General features: G+C 43.8%; 2 protein-coding genes across 14 annotated transcripts in view; one reads left to right on the forward strand and one right to left on the reverse strand.

Moving 5' to 3' along the window:
• ATXN1 (ataxin 1) overlaps positions 1-17,039 on the reverse strand; it is a 382,604-nt gene that overhangs the window by 53,684 nt on the left and 311,881 nt on the right. The window lies entirely within an intron of this gene.
• On the forward strand, positions 3,787-4,392 carry LOC130830801 (putative uncharacterized protein MSANTD5). The gene has a single exon (XM_057698132.1). The coding sequence runs from the start codon at positions 3,787-3,789 to the stop codon at positions 4,390-4,392; it is 606 nt and encodes a 201-aa protein (XP_057554115.1).

The raw sequence follows: 17,039 nt of genomic DNA on the forward strand, positions 1-17,039 counted from the left end.
TACCTGGAGAACCCTCATACACCCACCCTACAATCTTCACTTCTACACATCATTCTATGGTCATTAAAAATAGAAGGAAGCATTCCCCCTTTATGTTAGAGTAACTTCAAATTGTGTACCTGGTCTAAAGTTGTAGCAGAGGTATGGGCTATATGTGATTTCCCCTATTTTGCTCCACCTCCAGTAATATCTCTGCCCACTCCCAAGGACAAATAAACCCAATACCCAACAGAGTTTTTTGTACCCTAGATATGGCCCCAAAGTTTTCAAGGACAATGTGCATACTTGCAAATAAAAGGCAGGCCCCATGGAGTAGCAGACTCACAATCTTGCACTGCGTGATCAAGTTTACTTACTTGGTGAATGCCTGTAGGTGGGGTTAACCTCTAACATTTGCATGCAACCACTGTTTTGCTCTTGGCTTCTGAGCAATTACAGACATTTAAAGATGTACAAAAGGGCATATGTCTTCAATAACCCCCACCCTCCACAAGCATCTCTGATTATCTCCAACCTCTGCTTAAATGCTAGCTGACCTTAAAGATAAACTACCCTTCTTTATTTCCTTCCACCAGGATTGAATCCTTTACTGGAGACTATTTGCCTTGGAAAATGAGTTTTCCCTACCTCTGCAAAGGATGACTGCCGTGTATAATGGTCTCTGAAATGCTAACGGAAACCAAGAAATCACCTGTCATGAACTATGAGGTTATTAGTTATGAAAAGCAATATTGATATTTACCTTCTGACTCGTCATGCTAGAGGGCAAAGTAGAAAAAAACCCTGGATTTCCCTGACTCCTGTGCCAAGATAAAGAAACCATCTGCATCTCACCTCTTCTACCTTTTTAGATGGGGAAATAATGCCAGTGGTGTTAATAGTGTCGTGATCGCCATTCAAAGCACTTTCACGTGCATTATCTGACTTGCTCCTTGCAGGAATCCCACACGAGGTGAGTACGATGAATACTATAACGTCCAGAAGGGAGAACGGATGCAGAAGGTTAAACGATATGCTCCAGGCAACCCAGATGGAGAAGAGCAGGGCTGCTGCTTCCGCCATCAAGTTCAGGAGGAGCTGTTCTTTCCACATTAACCACTTCCCCCTCCCCCCCACCCCCCACGCCTGCCAGACATATTTTTTAAATGCAACTGGTTTTCATTCGGGTCCACTCTTTTCTTCATTAATAACAATCAAAGCTCTGAACAGTACAGCTCTATTAAAGAACAGAAGCTACTAAAATTGCTTTCGCATTGGTTTTATAAAGTTTCAAGAGCAAACATTAAAAACCGAGTAATGTCCTAAAAAGATGGTCTTAAGAAAAAGTTGAGACAGCCGTGAGAGAAGAAATAACAGTTTTTTTCAGATGTCTAGGTTATCACCAAAACTAACATGTGTAATGTAGGACTAAAATATTTTTTGTTTTTTCTGATGTAAAAATAAAATGTGCTCATATTTAGAAATACAGAAACTTTAAAAATATGAAAATTGCTCATACCCCCACCAACCTGATATATCCATTATTTACATTTCAATTATTTTTGGCATGTATATGCATAAAATATATAATGTATCTGCATAATATATAATATAAATAATGTATATATTCATTTAAAGCTCACATTTATCATGCATATTTATAGAATGAGAATAATTCTGAATATATAGTTTTAAATTCTACTTTCTTTCACTTAACACTGTATCGTAATTCGAATTATAGGATGGAATCAACTATTTTTAAAACCTAGTTAAAGGAAAGACAAAATAAAACTGGAAAAACCTTATAGTACAGTTTGCAACTAATTGTCAAAAGCACCCGGTGAGTAATTTTGGCATATAAATTAATGGAGCTAAATCTTAATAAATCAACAAATATTGACTGAGTCGTAAGCAGCTGGAATCATTCTGAGAGGCAGACTTGGGGATGTGCTGGTGGGTAAGACAGAGTCCTTAATGCTGGGAGCTTACATTCTAGAGTCTCAGAAATCAGGGAAGTACAATAAATTTGAGTGAACTGGGCTCAATTTGCATTCACACTACCTAGAAAGAATGCTTTTGCAAAGCAAATGAATGGTGTAACCCATATGCTAAGAATAACACTTAATTTACTTATAAGAAGGAACCACAATCACTTTAAAAATATCCATCTGCACACAAATTTTTGTTAATTAAAAACGAGTATCCCTCAAGCACCTATATATGCTCAATATGAGCTACTACAGAACTAAAAATGATGTAGTTACACTCCTTTTATGCTTTTGGCTTTCTCTAAGCATGTGTGAATAAGTGAGGATTTACTGTACCAAAAAAAAACTTCTGATCTTTGCAGATGTTACTATTTCTAATTGACACTAGTCCCATTTCTGCTGGTCAGATAAGAGGAAATGTGATAGCGAAAGATACACAATACGCTGATCTGTTCTTCAAAACAACAATATTTAAACTGAATTGACATTGGTGTTTTTATTTGGTTTCATCCCAAGTATCTAAAGAGGTCCCAGAAATTTACGCATTTCTTTAACTCCTTTCTCTACCGAACCAAGTGATACGTTACGACAAAATTTCTGTAATATAATGACTGCTTGATTAAATCCAGGGCAGGCCTGAGTCAGTAGCCAGTTATCTCTACATCATGTTGTTGATACACATTTTCTTAAATCACATTTTCTTAAAGTCAGCCAGTCAAGGCATTTTGCAAATCTGACCTACTTCTCTTTTATAAAACTGGAAGGAATATTAGAAAAACAGAAAGTTGAGCATCTCAATGAATGCCAAGAAGACAACTGTGCTTTGGAAGAAAGGTTGGCATGGAGCCTGCACCCTCCCACGCCCCCTAGCCTCCTCAGACCCAGGGCCAGACCAATGAGAAAGCAGAGAAAGGCAATTAGAAGAAGCATAAGATATGGAGAGAAAGATGAGAATGAAAAAGAAGTTGAGAGAGAACAAGAGAGAAACTCACAGGTGGAAGAGACGGGTGAGCTAGGAAGAAAATGCAGAGAGGTAAATCCCTGCAACACAGAAATGCAGTAACACCATTTAGCCCGTCATACATTTAGCCCCAAACCTGTCCATTTGGAGAAACTCCATTTGGTAATGGCTGGCAGTGATTGTCATTTCCGAGATGCTGAGGGCCCAAGTATGCAATTCATTGACTCCTTCATGGTAGTATTAATAGCTAAGACCCTAAAAACGTGGCTGGGATGGAGTGGAGAGGGCAGAAATGAGAGCTTTCTATGCGGGAAGGGGGTGTGTGATACGGTGCTGGATAAGAGACCCAAGTGGGTGTCCCGGTCTTGCCACCTTAAGGCTCAATCTAGTCCTGGAAGTCTGCAACCATCATTGGTATTCTTATATCCACTATGGCTTGACCTTACAGTTCTACTTATAGATGATCTGGCCACCACTTAAAAAGGACCTAGCATTTCTTGCTTGTGTCTTAGTTTTTTCATTTATACAACTGTTACTTTATTTTCTATCTGCCTCATGGGCATGTTGATGTGTACCCGCAAAAGGCAATTATTAGCAACAGGCAAGTGAAAGGTAACTGACAAAAAGACCTTTTGGAGAGACTGCCAGAAGCAGAGAAGAGCAGACACATTTCAGGAGACCACCTAACTTCCTGAATTCCAGCAAGGCAGAGTAAGTGCCAGCTCTCTTCAGCTCTTGGATTAGGCCCTGAGGCTGCAGAGAAAACTCAGAATAAAAATGGAGAAAGTGACAATTCAGGCTGAAATTACTACACACCTCCAGGAAGCAGAGAAGGTAAAAGAAACCCAGGAAGAAGAAATGCCCTCCGACCAGTGTGTTAAACCTTGGAGCGACCATGAGATTAGGAGTTTCCTACAAGAATGGGAACTCCTTGAAGGGGAAGAGTTAAAGAAGAATTTTCAGCTAGCATCGAGGATCATTGCCAGGCATCTCAAGCAAAGGGGCATATATAAGTGCAGGAGAAAATGTCTCCAGATGCTAATAAACTTGCAGGACTTATACTGGACCATCCATAAAGCTAACCAGAGGACAAGGAGTGAACCCTTGCCATGTCCTTATGGAGAGGCCCTTCACAGGATCCTAGGACACAGAGGGGAGGACAAGGACTTCTCAGATCCTCCCTGTGCAGAAGTGGCTGACCTCCCACTACCCCAGTACCAGCCCCCCACCTGTGCAATACCTGATCACTTTGAGAAGATGCTGTGGACTTCCCCACATATGATCTACATAGAGGATCCTCAGTTACCCAGATGGGAGCCCTGGAACATGAACCTTCCACAGTCAAGTCCATGCCTGTTTCCTGTGTTTCTTCCCCCACACCCTGGCCTCCAGCAACAGTGGTCAACTTTCTCTGACACTGAGTCAGGTGGAGGAATTACAATTGGAACCTGGATCCAAATTTGATTCAAAAGACAAAAGACTAGCACAATTCCATATGCTTATTGCTTTTTTCTTCCTAGACCAATGTAAGGAGAAAAAAAAAATTTGGCAATAAATGATCATGACCCTCAAAAAAAAAAAAAAAAAAAAAAAAGACCTTTTGATTGGTTCCACCCACATTTCTGGGTAGAGGAATCCAGCCCATTCCGGGAGGCTGTTTGGAAGCCACCTCTTTTATCAGGCGGATGGCATTATGCCCAGGTGAGATCTGTTTATCCCCTCTACATCCATGTGAACTCTGTAGCACCTTTCCTACTGCTGATGACAACCTACTGACATATCAACATGTAATATCAGTGTTCTTCTACAAATAGACACAACATTGCACACGAATCATGATGACATAAACCACGCCATAACATTGTAATGACATTGGAAGGAGGTAGCAATTACTCAATAAACAAATTCCTTAGCAGCTGCTCTGGGCTCCAGACGCTTTTAGGATGGGGGGCAGGGGAAAAAAAAAAAAAAAAAAAAGACAGTGTCCCTGTTAAAAGGGAGTTTACAATCCAGTTGGAAAAAATAAGGCTCACCCACAACACAATTAGAGGACAAAATCATATTCGGTTAAGTGCAAAATCACAGAGTACAGTCAATTAGCAAGCTCGAGGGTTTATCAGAAGAAACAGTAGCTCAACAACTTTTCTTACTATAAAGCCATAGTGTGAGTCGGCTTAAACATCAAATCTGGTGTCCCACAACTGATTAACCTGAAAATGGTTTAGCACAACACTAATCCTTTAATTTAACAATCTATAAATGCCTTCTATAATAAGTTCCACAGAGCCCTTTCTTGGATTCATAGCGATGAGGCACCTTTAGTATGTTCTCCGATGCTTGTTTTAATGAGCACCTCTGGACCTTAATGAAATATATAGGTTCAAGTGAGCATCATTTAAAGAGAAAGCGTCTCAAAAGGTATACATGGTGGTGCATCAACAGTGGCATGCCACTCCGGGTTAGCAGTGTGGACAGGACACTGTGAGGTCGGAGGGTAGATGTGCCCCAAAGATGAGTGGCTCCCACCTCTATCTGACGTGGAGATAGGCTGGAGTGTGGGATAAAAGGAGGAAACCGCAGCACACAAATATTATGGGAATACTGATGCAGGAGAAACTCTGAAAGAAGAGGAATACACCTGTTCAACATAGAATACCTTTGGTGAAACCTGCATGTTTTCTTCTATTTTCCTAAGGCAAGGAGGAGAGCATGGCATTAGCCAGAGCCCCTGAAAAATGTCAAATTTTGCAGAAATGCAAAAAGCCTGCGTGGCAGCAGTGAGCCCTGCTAACTCTCCTTCTGGAGAACACTTCTTGGGCAGGCAGAGAAAAGACACCCACTCCCCCAAATACCGGCGACTCGGCACAAGTGCCGCAGAGGACAGAGGATGAGAAAGGTTGGATCAAGCCAGGACAGTTCCCGGACCCCAGCAAACACATCCCAGATGTGCTCAGACCCCAATACCACATCAAAAGAACACCAAGGAGAAAGGCATACTAAGGAAAGCTCTGGGATTATCAGGAAGGCACGAGGATTTGGAAAGGATACATTATTGCCCAGGCTCGACTTCTCCGATTCCCATCATTAAGCCACCTTCAACAGAAAACTCTTTCGTTTGTTTTTTTTTTCAAACACAAATAGTTAAACTTTAAGAACTACAGCCCTGTTGCTTAGGGTCCAAAGCAAATATCTGCAGGAAAAGTGTCTCTGAGGACACAGCTGTCAACGATTCTGCAATTCCTTTTATCTACTACAGATGCTAATGTGTATCCCCAGCCCCTCCAATGTCCCTCCGTGCCTGGTTACAAAAATGGGAGAATTTAAAAATTCTGGATGCTTCATTCCCTCACCCTGATGATCACGGCAGTTTCTGGAGACCTGGATGGAACCCTTTATTCGATTTTGGATCCTGAGAAAGGCTGGACCGTATGAACTCCCCGTGATTTGTAAACAGACGCTGCGTAACTTCCCCTGATAATGTTTGTATCTTTGTTTTCTCCTGTTTATTGCCCTCCTGTGATTGTTAATAATTTAAGGGCTCTAACCCCAATGTAGCCATCTGTGCCCTGTTCTCACACGGGTTGGCATCACCGGATTAGACCAACACTGATTCCAGAATCTTTTGCTTAAGCTACTTGCTTTGGAAAATATACTCCCTTGTGAATATATTTCATGGTCTCTCTGTTTCCCTCTGCTACAAGAAAAAAGACTGAAGAGGGAAAGAAAAAAAAAAAAAAAAAAGCCTGACAAAAATGGACTCTCTGTCCAATTAGCTATAGAGCTTCCAACAGGGTTTTACTTCAGACACTGTGCAATTGAATGCTCTCCACAAACCCTGGGCATTGGTGTGTCTTACCCCCACAGCACGGCTGCCTGTAGGATGGCACACGGAACACTAATAGCACACTTATTATTAGATTTTCTGCATGGTTACATAAGCCTACAAAAGGGGAAAATGTAAATGATTCAGGAAGATATTCTTCATGTGGTTCTCACGAAATCTTTAATATCTTAAGACGTAGGAAAAACCCTCCTGGCAAGATAAAATCAATTTTCATGCTTCATTAGGGGAAAAAAGTCCTTTCAGTCATGTCAAGGAAATGGCTATAGGCAAAAGAGGAAAAAATTACACCCTGGACTGAACAAAACCCCAAGGCACTTTGGACTAAATCCTTCTTTCGTGCCCACAGCATATTGGAAATGCAAAGGAATATTCGCTTGGGGTCTGTGGGGATGGTATTTGGACCAGTCTGTCTACCCGCAGGATTTCACTTAATCCAGCAGAGCTCATTATTGATCAGCCAATTTTTTATGAATTTGAATAGACTGTAGGTTAAACCGACCACAGTGCCTCCTCCAAAAAAAAAATAACCCACATTTCAGTGACATGAAGGAAACAGCCGACGTGGGGCCTGTGGATGTGAGGATGGGCTGGAAGAATACACACACACTGAGTTTCTTCAAAGGTAAACAAGTAAGTCACACCAGTGTAGGAACACACCAGTGTTTCTTTCAATTTAAAAATGATAGATCTTCCAGACACAGCTTCCCTTTATTCCTTAAAAACCAAGGATACAAAAATACATTTTTAAACAACGCCATTTACATTATGTTTTCTACCACTTGAAAAAACTGTTGGCTAACTCTGAATTCCCTTTTTTCTTTTTTAAACCAGATATTAACACCAAATTTTACTTTTTGGCCTCAAAATAACCTGTCTTTAGAATTGTTCAATTTAAAAGCATTGTCATACTGTAGTTACATTCACTCATGGAAGTTACTGTGCACAGGGAATGGTAGAGATTCCTGAAAGGTGAAAAACGTACACAGGAAAAACCTGCCATCTAGGCTAGGGACCTAGCCAGCTAGTTTCAAAATTATTTCATTCATTCATTCATTCATTCACATGCATACTCCCATCAACTGATTTCCAATATCCTCAAGAATTCTACCATAAAAATCCCTGCATATTTAAATAAATAAAATCAATAAAGACCATATTTATAATTGCAAATTAACAAAGCAACACGATCACTATTTCTGCCAAAAGCCACAAAATATGTCGACCTCAAATGAAGTAAGTTTGAAGCCATTCCACAGGACTGAACAAGGCACCTGCTCAAAAGCTTTTGTGGACAAGTCAGCTGACATGATCACCTTCAATTCTCATCATTGTTCAAGCTCCCTTCCTGATGGTGGTCCAAATACTGCTCTTCCTATCGGCAAAGATCTAAAGGAAAAGGACGTGCCTTTCTTGAAAATTAAGTACAGAGTTTGAAAAGTGCTTCCTATCTCCCACTGTCCCTCCGATCGGCAAGCACCTACTGGAGTCAGATTATACTGGCTACTGAGGCACTGGAGGGTCACAGGTGGACAGGTTACATTTCCTGTTCTCCAGGAGCCTGCAGTTGTCTGGGGGAGACAGACACCAAAAAAAAAAAAAAAAAAAACAGCTCTCCCAGCACACTGCCAGCAATGCTACTCCAGGGCAGCGGGAACAGTGCTCTGAGCGGAGAGAGGAAAAAGACTGTGCAGGAGCTGGCAGTGAGAGGGGCTGCCGTCGGGAACAGAGAAGAATCTGGGAGGATGCGCAGTCATGAAAGAGGGCCGCATTTCCACAACCCGGGAGGACAGCAGGTAACACGTTGACGGCAGAAGAGGGTGCAGTGTGCTTGGGGAACAGCTTGTGATTTTCTAGGGCTAGGTGGGTTACAGCTCTATTGAAAGGAAGCATCATCATCAGTCACAGCACGGATACGGAAAAGCATGAGCGATTTAGCTCACCTGGAGACGGCGAAGACCTAAACACGTTCCGTCTACTCCTTGATGGGGAGAGCAATCTTGGGGACCCGGGGCTCTGGCTACTGGGCTTGCCCACTGGCCCCTCGCACACACACTCCCTGCCTGTTGCACGCTGTGTGCTGGTACTCAGGCCACTCGCCTTCCCTCTGCCCGTCCAGGATGGCCTTAGTCTTGGAAGCTCAGGTCAAATTCCTCTCCTGCCTAGAAATTCAAGTGTTAACTGCCCATACCTCTCTGCTGGCCTGTGCTAACTCAGATGGCACCTTGTGTCATAACAACAATATACCTTATATTTACATACCATTCTATCACTCACAAAGCTCCCATATATCATTCCCTTTAATATCCATAGTAATCCTTTAAGATTGGCATTACACCCATTTTTCAGATCAGTAAACTGAGGGTCAGAGAGGTTACATCCCGTGGCCATAGAAAATATAACCTGTGAAGCCAAGAATGGGCTCCGAATCTCCTGAGTCTATGAGCACTGCTCTTTCCATGATACTGCTCCGGCCTCCAACTGACCTATTAAATTATTAGGATGCTATTTGTTTGGAATAAGTGTATGTTTTATCTTTCACAATGTAAGCAATTTGGAAGAATGCCCTCCCATTGATTACATTTCTTTGTGTCCTCCATGACACAATTCACCACAAGCACACAGTAGGGACTCATTCATTCATTTGGTCAGTTTATCAGTGACCATGTACTGAACATCTAGTTTGTGCTAGCCAGGCACTGTGCTAGGTATTAGGGAAACAAAGACCCAAAAAATGTAGTCCACATCTTATTGGGAGACAGGCACGTGTAGAGGTCACTATAGTGAAGGCTAATAAAAGGCTCTGCAGAGGCCTCCACAAGACGCTGCTAGGAAAGAAGGCAGCAGCAACTGATTGCTGAAAGGATATACTTAATAGCAGGCTTAGGAAGTAAGAAAAGAGGGAGGGAGGGAAAACAAAGAAGGAACTTTGTTGTACAGCAGAAACTGGCACAACAGTGTAAAGCAATTATATTCCAACAAAGAGCTTGGGGGGGAAAAAAAAGGAAGAAGGAACAAAGGAAGTACAGGAGGGCTAGCATAGACAGTGCACATTGGCCTGGGAGGGGGAGGAATGCTTCTGCTTCCCGAAGGCCTGCACTGGCTGCACTGCCAAGCGGGACGTGTACGTCTCTGACTTGGTTCAGCATGCAATCCAGGTGCCCATCACTGACTCGCGAGCACCCCGATGTGCCCAGGTTGTGTGCCCCTGGGATGCAGCCCTGGGAACAATGCATCAGGCTCCCCCTCCTTAGAAGAGAGGCTGGAGGAGGGGACAAATGCAGGGACCTTTACCATCCAAGCCCAGGGGACAGAGTCTGTTCACAAACTTTCAATGGGTGCCTACTGCATGCCAGGTGGACTAACAGTGAGAAAAACCAAGCCTAGTAGTCCTTACACATGAGGCAGCAGACACTGTGCCCTCGTTTCAGGCCTATTCAGAGGCCTGGTTATGGTCTGATAGCCCTGCAGGTCCCTGTGTCTGGATCTCTGTGTTTGGGCTCCTGCAGGGAGAGAGTAAGGAACTGGCATCCACGTGATGTTTTTTTAAAGGCTTCTCCACCTGAAAATGCCAGACACATTTCAGATGTCAAATCTAATGCGATGCTCGGGGTGGGTGACTGATCCGTGCGAGGGCTCTTAAGTGGGTGTAGAAGTCTGTCTGGCTCGTTGTCTCTCCCGCACACGCTCATTCCAGTGTTCACAAGCTCGTAGGCCATAAATAGCTCTCAGGGGAGTGTGAGATTACATCACAGACTCGAGAAGGCCTTGTTACCTGAAATCAATGAACGCTTGACGCTCATCTCCCTAAAAGGGGACTCTGTTGAATGAAGGGCCGCTAGACTCAGCCTGACCCCTCAAAGCCATCACTCATGAGCGCTGTTAGGGGTCAAACTGTGTCCCCCTTAAATTCATAGGCTGAAGTCCTGACCCCTAATATCTCACAATGGGGCTGTATTTGGAATCAGGGTCATTGCAGATTAATCAGTTAAAATGGGGTCAGACCAGAGTGGGGTGGGCCCCTGATCCAGTGCGGTGGGTATCCTTACAAAAAGGGGAAGTCTGGAGGCATGTTGCCACGAGCCAAGGAACAGAGAGGCCTGAAACGGATCCTTTCCCAGCACCTTCAGAGGAAGCATGGCCCTGACACCACCTTGACTTTGGACTTCTAGTCTCCAGGGCTGTGCGAGAATACATTTCTGTGTTTAAGCCACTCAGATTGTGATGCTTTGTTATAGCATCCCTGGCAAACTAACATAGGCATACGACGTTCATGTGCAAAGGAATGACTTTATCATCCGGTGACTGGAATTCAGTTATCGTGCAATAATATCACCACCGAAGTCCTCTCAGCTTATATTGTGCCCACGTACCCAAACCACACAATTCTTACTAAACGCTAAAGACAGGTGTATTAAATTATACAGTGACTGGAGCTGTCACGCTTCCAGAATGGACAACTCTATCGGCCAGGCTATGCACAGTGGGCATTACAAAGCAGTCCAGTATTTCTGAGGTAGGTACCAAACCTTCCGCCAGCTTGAGAAGTGCCCGACAGTCAGAGATACACAGAGTATTATCATTAATGCATTCAATCTAAGAGCCACTGTCATTTCTGTGTTGATATACGTCTACACTTTAAACACTGAGTCTTAGATACAGTGCTTTAAAACACTGAGTCATACAGAATGGAAGTTTACTCAAAATAGATCAAACAGCCTGAACTGAGGCTCCACTCATTGATAACTGGCTGTGGTTAGTAATTTTACCCACTGAGGAACTAAGAATTCCCTTGGAAGTGTTTGCTTTTTCTGGAAATAGGATTAGCTGAGAAAATTAATAATGCAAAGAAGGTAGAGGGTAAGGATAGGATAGGGTGAGAGGACAGGGATGTTTACACTATAGAACTATGTGTTTTTAAAAATCCACACCTCTTTTGTAGAAGTTTTCCTATTTCCAGTCGTCCATGGCAGTGAAGGCACTGACTTTCAATGTCTGTGACAGTAACCCAGGTAGAGGTGGAGGCTGGCCTTTCATGATGCGTGTCCCCCACTTAAAGGAACCATAAATCTGACACCAGGAAGAGCTGGCGTCAAGCTTTTGGGCCTCGGCCAGCATTTTCTGAGGAGACACGGAAATCAGGGTGGATGGGAGGGTGGCGGAGGAGGGTGGCACCACTCTATAGTACCATGCATAGAAAGACTTCCCCCAAAGCCTTTTTATACCTCTCTTCCCCAAGCTGCAATTCACATGGCAATTGCTCCTCATCTCGCAGCCCACCTCACTCTACTCTCTCAGAGGCCCCTGCAGTGGCTGGCCCCTGGATTTCTCTTGAGGGGCAATTTGGCCTCATCTCGGCTTAATCATTCACTGTTCTGATCTCAGAGCAAAGAGCAGTCTAGACAAGCAGAGAACTAGTCCTCAGAGGGGATTGCAAATGTTTATGATTTGTAATTTTTCTTCCTGTTCACGGCACATTCCATATTAATGTAAGCAGAACTGGGAGGACATCTGCTTAGAGATACTTTGTCATACCAAACTTATTCCACTTGAGCTCTTTGTGCTACTAAATGCACTTTTAAATTATATGTCCTTTTCTTTTTCCAAACTATAAAATTTAGTCTTTCACTTAATGGGAAAGGCAGTTAAGCTTAGTACTCACAGTAAATGCTCAATATACTTCATCCATTATTGATGACAATTAATATTGGATTTATACTCCAATAATTCACCACTTATTAAAACATAATTCTTAAAATGTAAGTTGCCCACACACACTTTCTTGTTTATGGTCATTAGATCATTCCGCTAATAGCTTTGCCTGAAGAATATATTCATTTAACATCTAAGTGCCAGACACTCAGCTAGTAACCTGGAGACAGAGGTGGCTAAGATACCATCATTCCTGCCGCACATGGACAATAGGGTAGGTACACAAGGAAATTCATTTGACCTGGGGCTCTCTTTTTACCAGCAAGGTAAAGGCCAATATGCTAGCATGTAAAGAAAAGAGTACCCTGTCTTTGAAAAGGTTAGGAGTGCAATGCCAACTGCAGAATACTTCACTTTACTATCATGAACTTGGGTCATAAAAGGAATTCTCCATTTAAAGGTAAAAGCTGGGGCAACTTTGCTAATCTGCAAGCAGAAAATTAACCAATGCCACTTCATACCAGCAATTTTCAAATGGTCATGTCAAGGTTACATGAAGTCTGTGGGCTGTATTCTCTCTGGACTCTGTTTTAAATTCTATTTTGTGTTTCCAGATAATTCAAGGGACTCACAGACCCTAATGCAATTTAGATAACAATACTTTTATTGTTTATATAACAATATTTTTATCATTTATATAACAAGTGATACTACTTTCTGAATGGCAAGATGATTCCATCTCTTTCACTATGAGAAAGTTGTATCTATGCTGCTTCAGATACACCTGCCTTTTCTGACTTTCTCTATGTATCCAAGACAGTCAAAGCTTTCAAAAATACTCTCCCATTGACTGTTTGGAACAGGGACCCCATATAGAGAATTGTGATTAAAAAAAAACAAAAAGCTGAACATGGGGTGAGTCCCCAGAAGGTTCTCTAAAAATAGTGTGTGACCTTCCTTGAGATGGAGTGACTATGAGATATGAGAACAGATGGCAAGGAACATAAATGTGTATCTCTCTTCATGTCCATTTCCCACTTCTATTCAGCCTCAAGTCTGCATCCACTCACTGAAGAAGCAAGTGCTCACTGACTGCCTCCTCTGTGCCAGACACATGAAACAGAAGATTTACAAGACATAGTTCTTGGGACTTTCCTGGTGGCACAATGGTTAAGAATCTGCCTGCCAATGCAAGGCACACGGGTTCCATCCCTGGTCCAGGAAGATCCCACATGCCACAGAGCAACTAAGCCCATGCACCACAACTACTAAGCCTGTGCTCTAGAGCCGGTGAACCACAACTATTGAGCTGGTGAGCCACAACTACTGAAGCCCACACACCTAGAGCCCGTGCTCTGCAACAAAAGAAGCCACCGTGATGAGATGCTACCGCAATGAAGAGTAGCCCCCGCTCGCCGCAACTAGAGAAAGCCGGTGCGCAGCAATGAAGACCCAATGCAGCCAATAAATAAACAAGTATTTTTTTTTAAAAAGAAAAAAAAAAGACATAGTTCTTATTCTCACATTCACTGTACCTACTATGCAGACACTCTTAAGACAACAGATGGTAAAAACTCTCCACGGGCAGAAAGCACAGCACGGCTCAGTGAGACCACGAAGGGGCAGTCAGGGTGGACTCCTTAGAGGAGACAGCAATACGGAGTTTGAAGAATACACAGGAATTATCACATAGGAAACCAAGGAGAACAGCTCTAGACAGAAGAAGGAGCATGTGCAAAGATGCATGGAGTCACGTGAGGAAACATGGCACGTGGGGGGAGGCAGCATAGAGTCAGGAGGGTAGGAAGGAAGTACTAAGCAGGGCCTTCCCTACCCAAGACATCTCCTGAAGGCCCCAGAAGATCTCTAAAGGGCTAAGCAGGGTCATTTTCATATTAAAAACGTCACTGGTCACAGGGACCAAGAGTCTACAGGCAGGGAGAACAGCTGGGAGACCTTGTCCCGGTGCCACTGGGCTATCACAAGGTCTAGACTGGTGGGGGGCGGTGCGGGTGGTGAAGAGGAGCCAGGAGGAGAGAGCGCGTGCAGTCAGAGTGCACACCACGGGTAGCGAAGAGTCGGACGTGGACACGCAGGGCAGGATGGGGGCTTCCGGCTTGGCTACTGCCATTCACACAAAAGACACAGGAGAAATATGTAACAGCTTCTTTCTAACCCAGGGCTTTAAATTCCCATTTGACCCTAGGATAAAGTTAAAATTTTTTAACTTAGCACCGAAGGCTCTCTCCAATCCACTACACACAGGGGGTAACTCCCTACACATCAGCTGACTTGATGGCTTGAACACACACCAGAATAATTTTCTCCATCTTGACAACACACCCGCATTTTCTGAATTACTACTTTGCCTTCGTGAAAGAAGAGAAACAGCTGTAACTTATTCAAAGAATAAGTTCAAACATTTCTCCAATAACCTGCTAATCTCTACCACATTTTCCCTCCTGATACAGGATTCCAGTCCATTCATCTGATTACCACCAGCAACCACTCTGATCTTACTCCTGTGTAGGGTCTCTGGCCTCTCCTTCACCCCGAAGGCTATTCATCTCCCACAAGATAAAGAATTTCTAGGTAGAGGCAGATGCTCCTTCTCCAAGAACAAGCCATCAACCCCACACATAGTGACACATGCCAGGCTCTACAGCAGTCTGCATTATTGGATTGTTTTTTTCCTGGCAAAGAAGCCACAGTTCAGGAATCTATGCAAAAATCATTAAGTGAAGGTTGCTTCTCAAAGTTCCCATCCTGCCCTTCCTGAGACGATGACACGTCAGCCTCCTTGTATGCATGTCTGCAGCAAGGTCTTCATCTTGCTTCTGCTGCTGCTTTTGCAGACTGCTGGGGAGGGGTGACAGCCTGCTCACCACAAAAAATGCGAGTTCAGGACTGGAGGTGGCTGAGAACATTTTAACACACTGGCAAAGGCATCACAGAATTAGAATAATTATGCTGAGAACCTAAACATTCCCTTTCAGATCCTACTGAGCCCTCAACTTAAAACTTTTACATAGAAGAAGGAGACATGGCTGACAAAGCAACAGATGGGCAGGAGTGTCGTGTTCCTCTAGAAAGTCAGGAGAGCAAATGGGAGCCCTCCCTGACCTGCTGCCTCGGGCCATCTGGATACCCGCTCCCTGGTGACGGAGAAATAATACCCTTTGTAAGGAGTACAGTGGGAGACAAAATAAAAGAAATAAAGAAATTCACATCACAACCAAAAGAGGTACATATCGAGCAATCCGCATAACTCGTTAAGCTGACAGATTGAATGCCTCCAAGTAGGAACAGAACATCATTCCCTGATATCACTTCCACAGGTCTGTTTTCCCATTATTTCTCTAAGGACAAGGGTCACATCCGAATCATTGTAAGTAGGACATGTTTACCATCTACCCATAATAAATGGGTAATAAATGCATGTGGAACAAAGGATCAAGCAAATCCCTGAATTACAGATTGATTAGGAAGATCAATGGCTCAGTGGTGGTCAAGGACTAGCACTCCAGCCATGAATCCTGCTCAGAGTGCCTGCATACAGATGAAGCGGCAGTAAGGTCCTCCCGCCCCCCAAACTGCGGCTGTTCTCTGCAGGGTCATCAGAAAGGCTGGCCACCCCTCTCGGGGGCACAGAATGAAACAGACAAGTTAGAGAGACAGAACTTCTTCCCTCGTACGGTCAGAATGTAAGACCTCTCCACTGGCCACTGGGTGGAGGTGACACCATGCTACCTTGGTTCAGCGTCGCGCTCAGACGCTGCTCTGCCAACGATTCTCAACCAAGGAGGGTGCTACCCTCCCAGGAACATCTGAAAAGACATAAGCGCATTCTGCATTGTTACGGTAACTTGGGGACATGACAAGGATGTAGCGGGGAAGGGACAGACCAGGGGTGCTAACCGTGTTGCGATGAGCAAGAGGGTGTTCGGTGCTGAGGGCTGTCCTGCCTGCTTCCTTATGAAACACTGACACTTTAAACGTTCTTTAGAATCGATGGTGGGGTCCTACAGTCCTTCTGTATTTCTCTCTGCATAAAATAGCTAATCGGGTTGTCAGACATCCTCGGTCAGGGTCTTCTATCTGAGGACATCTACAATAGTGATACTGGTAGCTGACTTTGAGCGTCCCTGCATGCCAAGTGGCGCACATCTCATACATAGCTGAATCCTCACAACAACAAACACGTGGACACTATTTTTTAATTCCCAGGTGAGTAAACCCATTCAGAGAGAAAAATGCACCTTAGCAATAAGTGGAGGAGCCCAAGGTGTGACCTCAGGTTCCTCTAACCCCCAAGTTCATATACTGGACCATTAGACAACTATCCTGGTTTTCAGATCAGGCAATAACCCAAAGCCTGGTAGGCACAGGGGAGCATGTAGATGTCCAGGAGCTGGGGCGGAGCCCTGACCACTGAAGGGGTCTCCTAACCAAAGAACCTGCAGCCGAGGTGAAAGGGACTGTAGGTCCCCGGGCAATGCTGCCAGCTGCAGTCCTGGGAAGAATCCCATCAATAGCAATGATGCATTACTCATCATCCGTATTTGACTCACTTCTTGCCAAGGTCTCTGCTACCAAAATATAGAACTTTCCTGAGAGC

Source organism: Hippopotamus amphibius, chromosome 11 (assembly GCF_030028045.1).
Source record: "Hippopotamus amphibius kiboko isolate mHipAmp2 chromosome 11, mHipAmp2.hap2, whole genome shotgun sequence".
NCBI classification, from domain to species: domain Eukaryota; kingdom Metazoa; phylum Chordata; class Mammalia; order Artiodactyla; family Hippopotamidae; genus Hippopotamus; species Hippopotamus amphibius.

What these genes read in the sequence shown, in the direction of transcription:
- LOC130830801 (XM_057698132.1), top strand. Translation starts at nt 3,787, where the DNA reads ATGCCCTCCGACCAGTGTGTTAAACCTTGGAGCGACCATGAGATTAGG.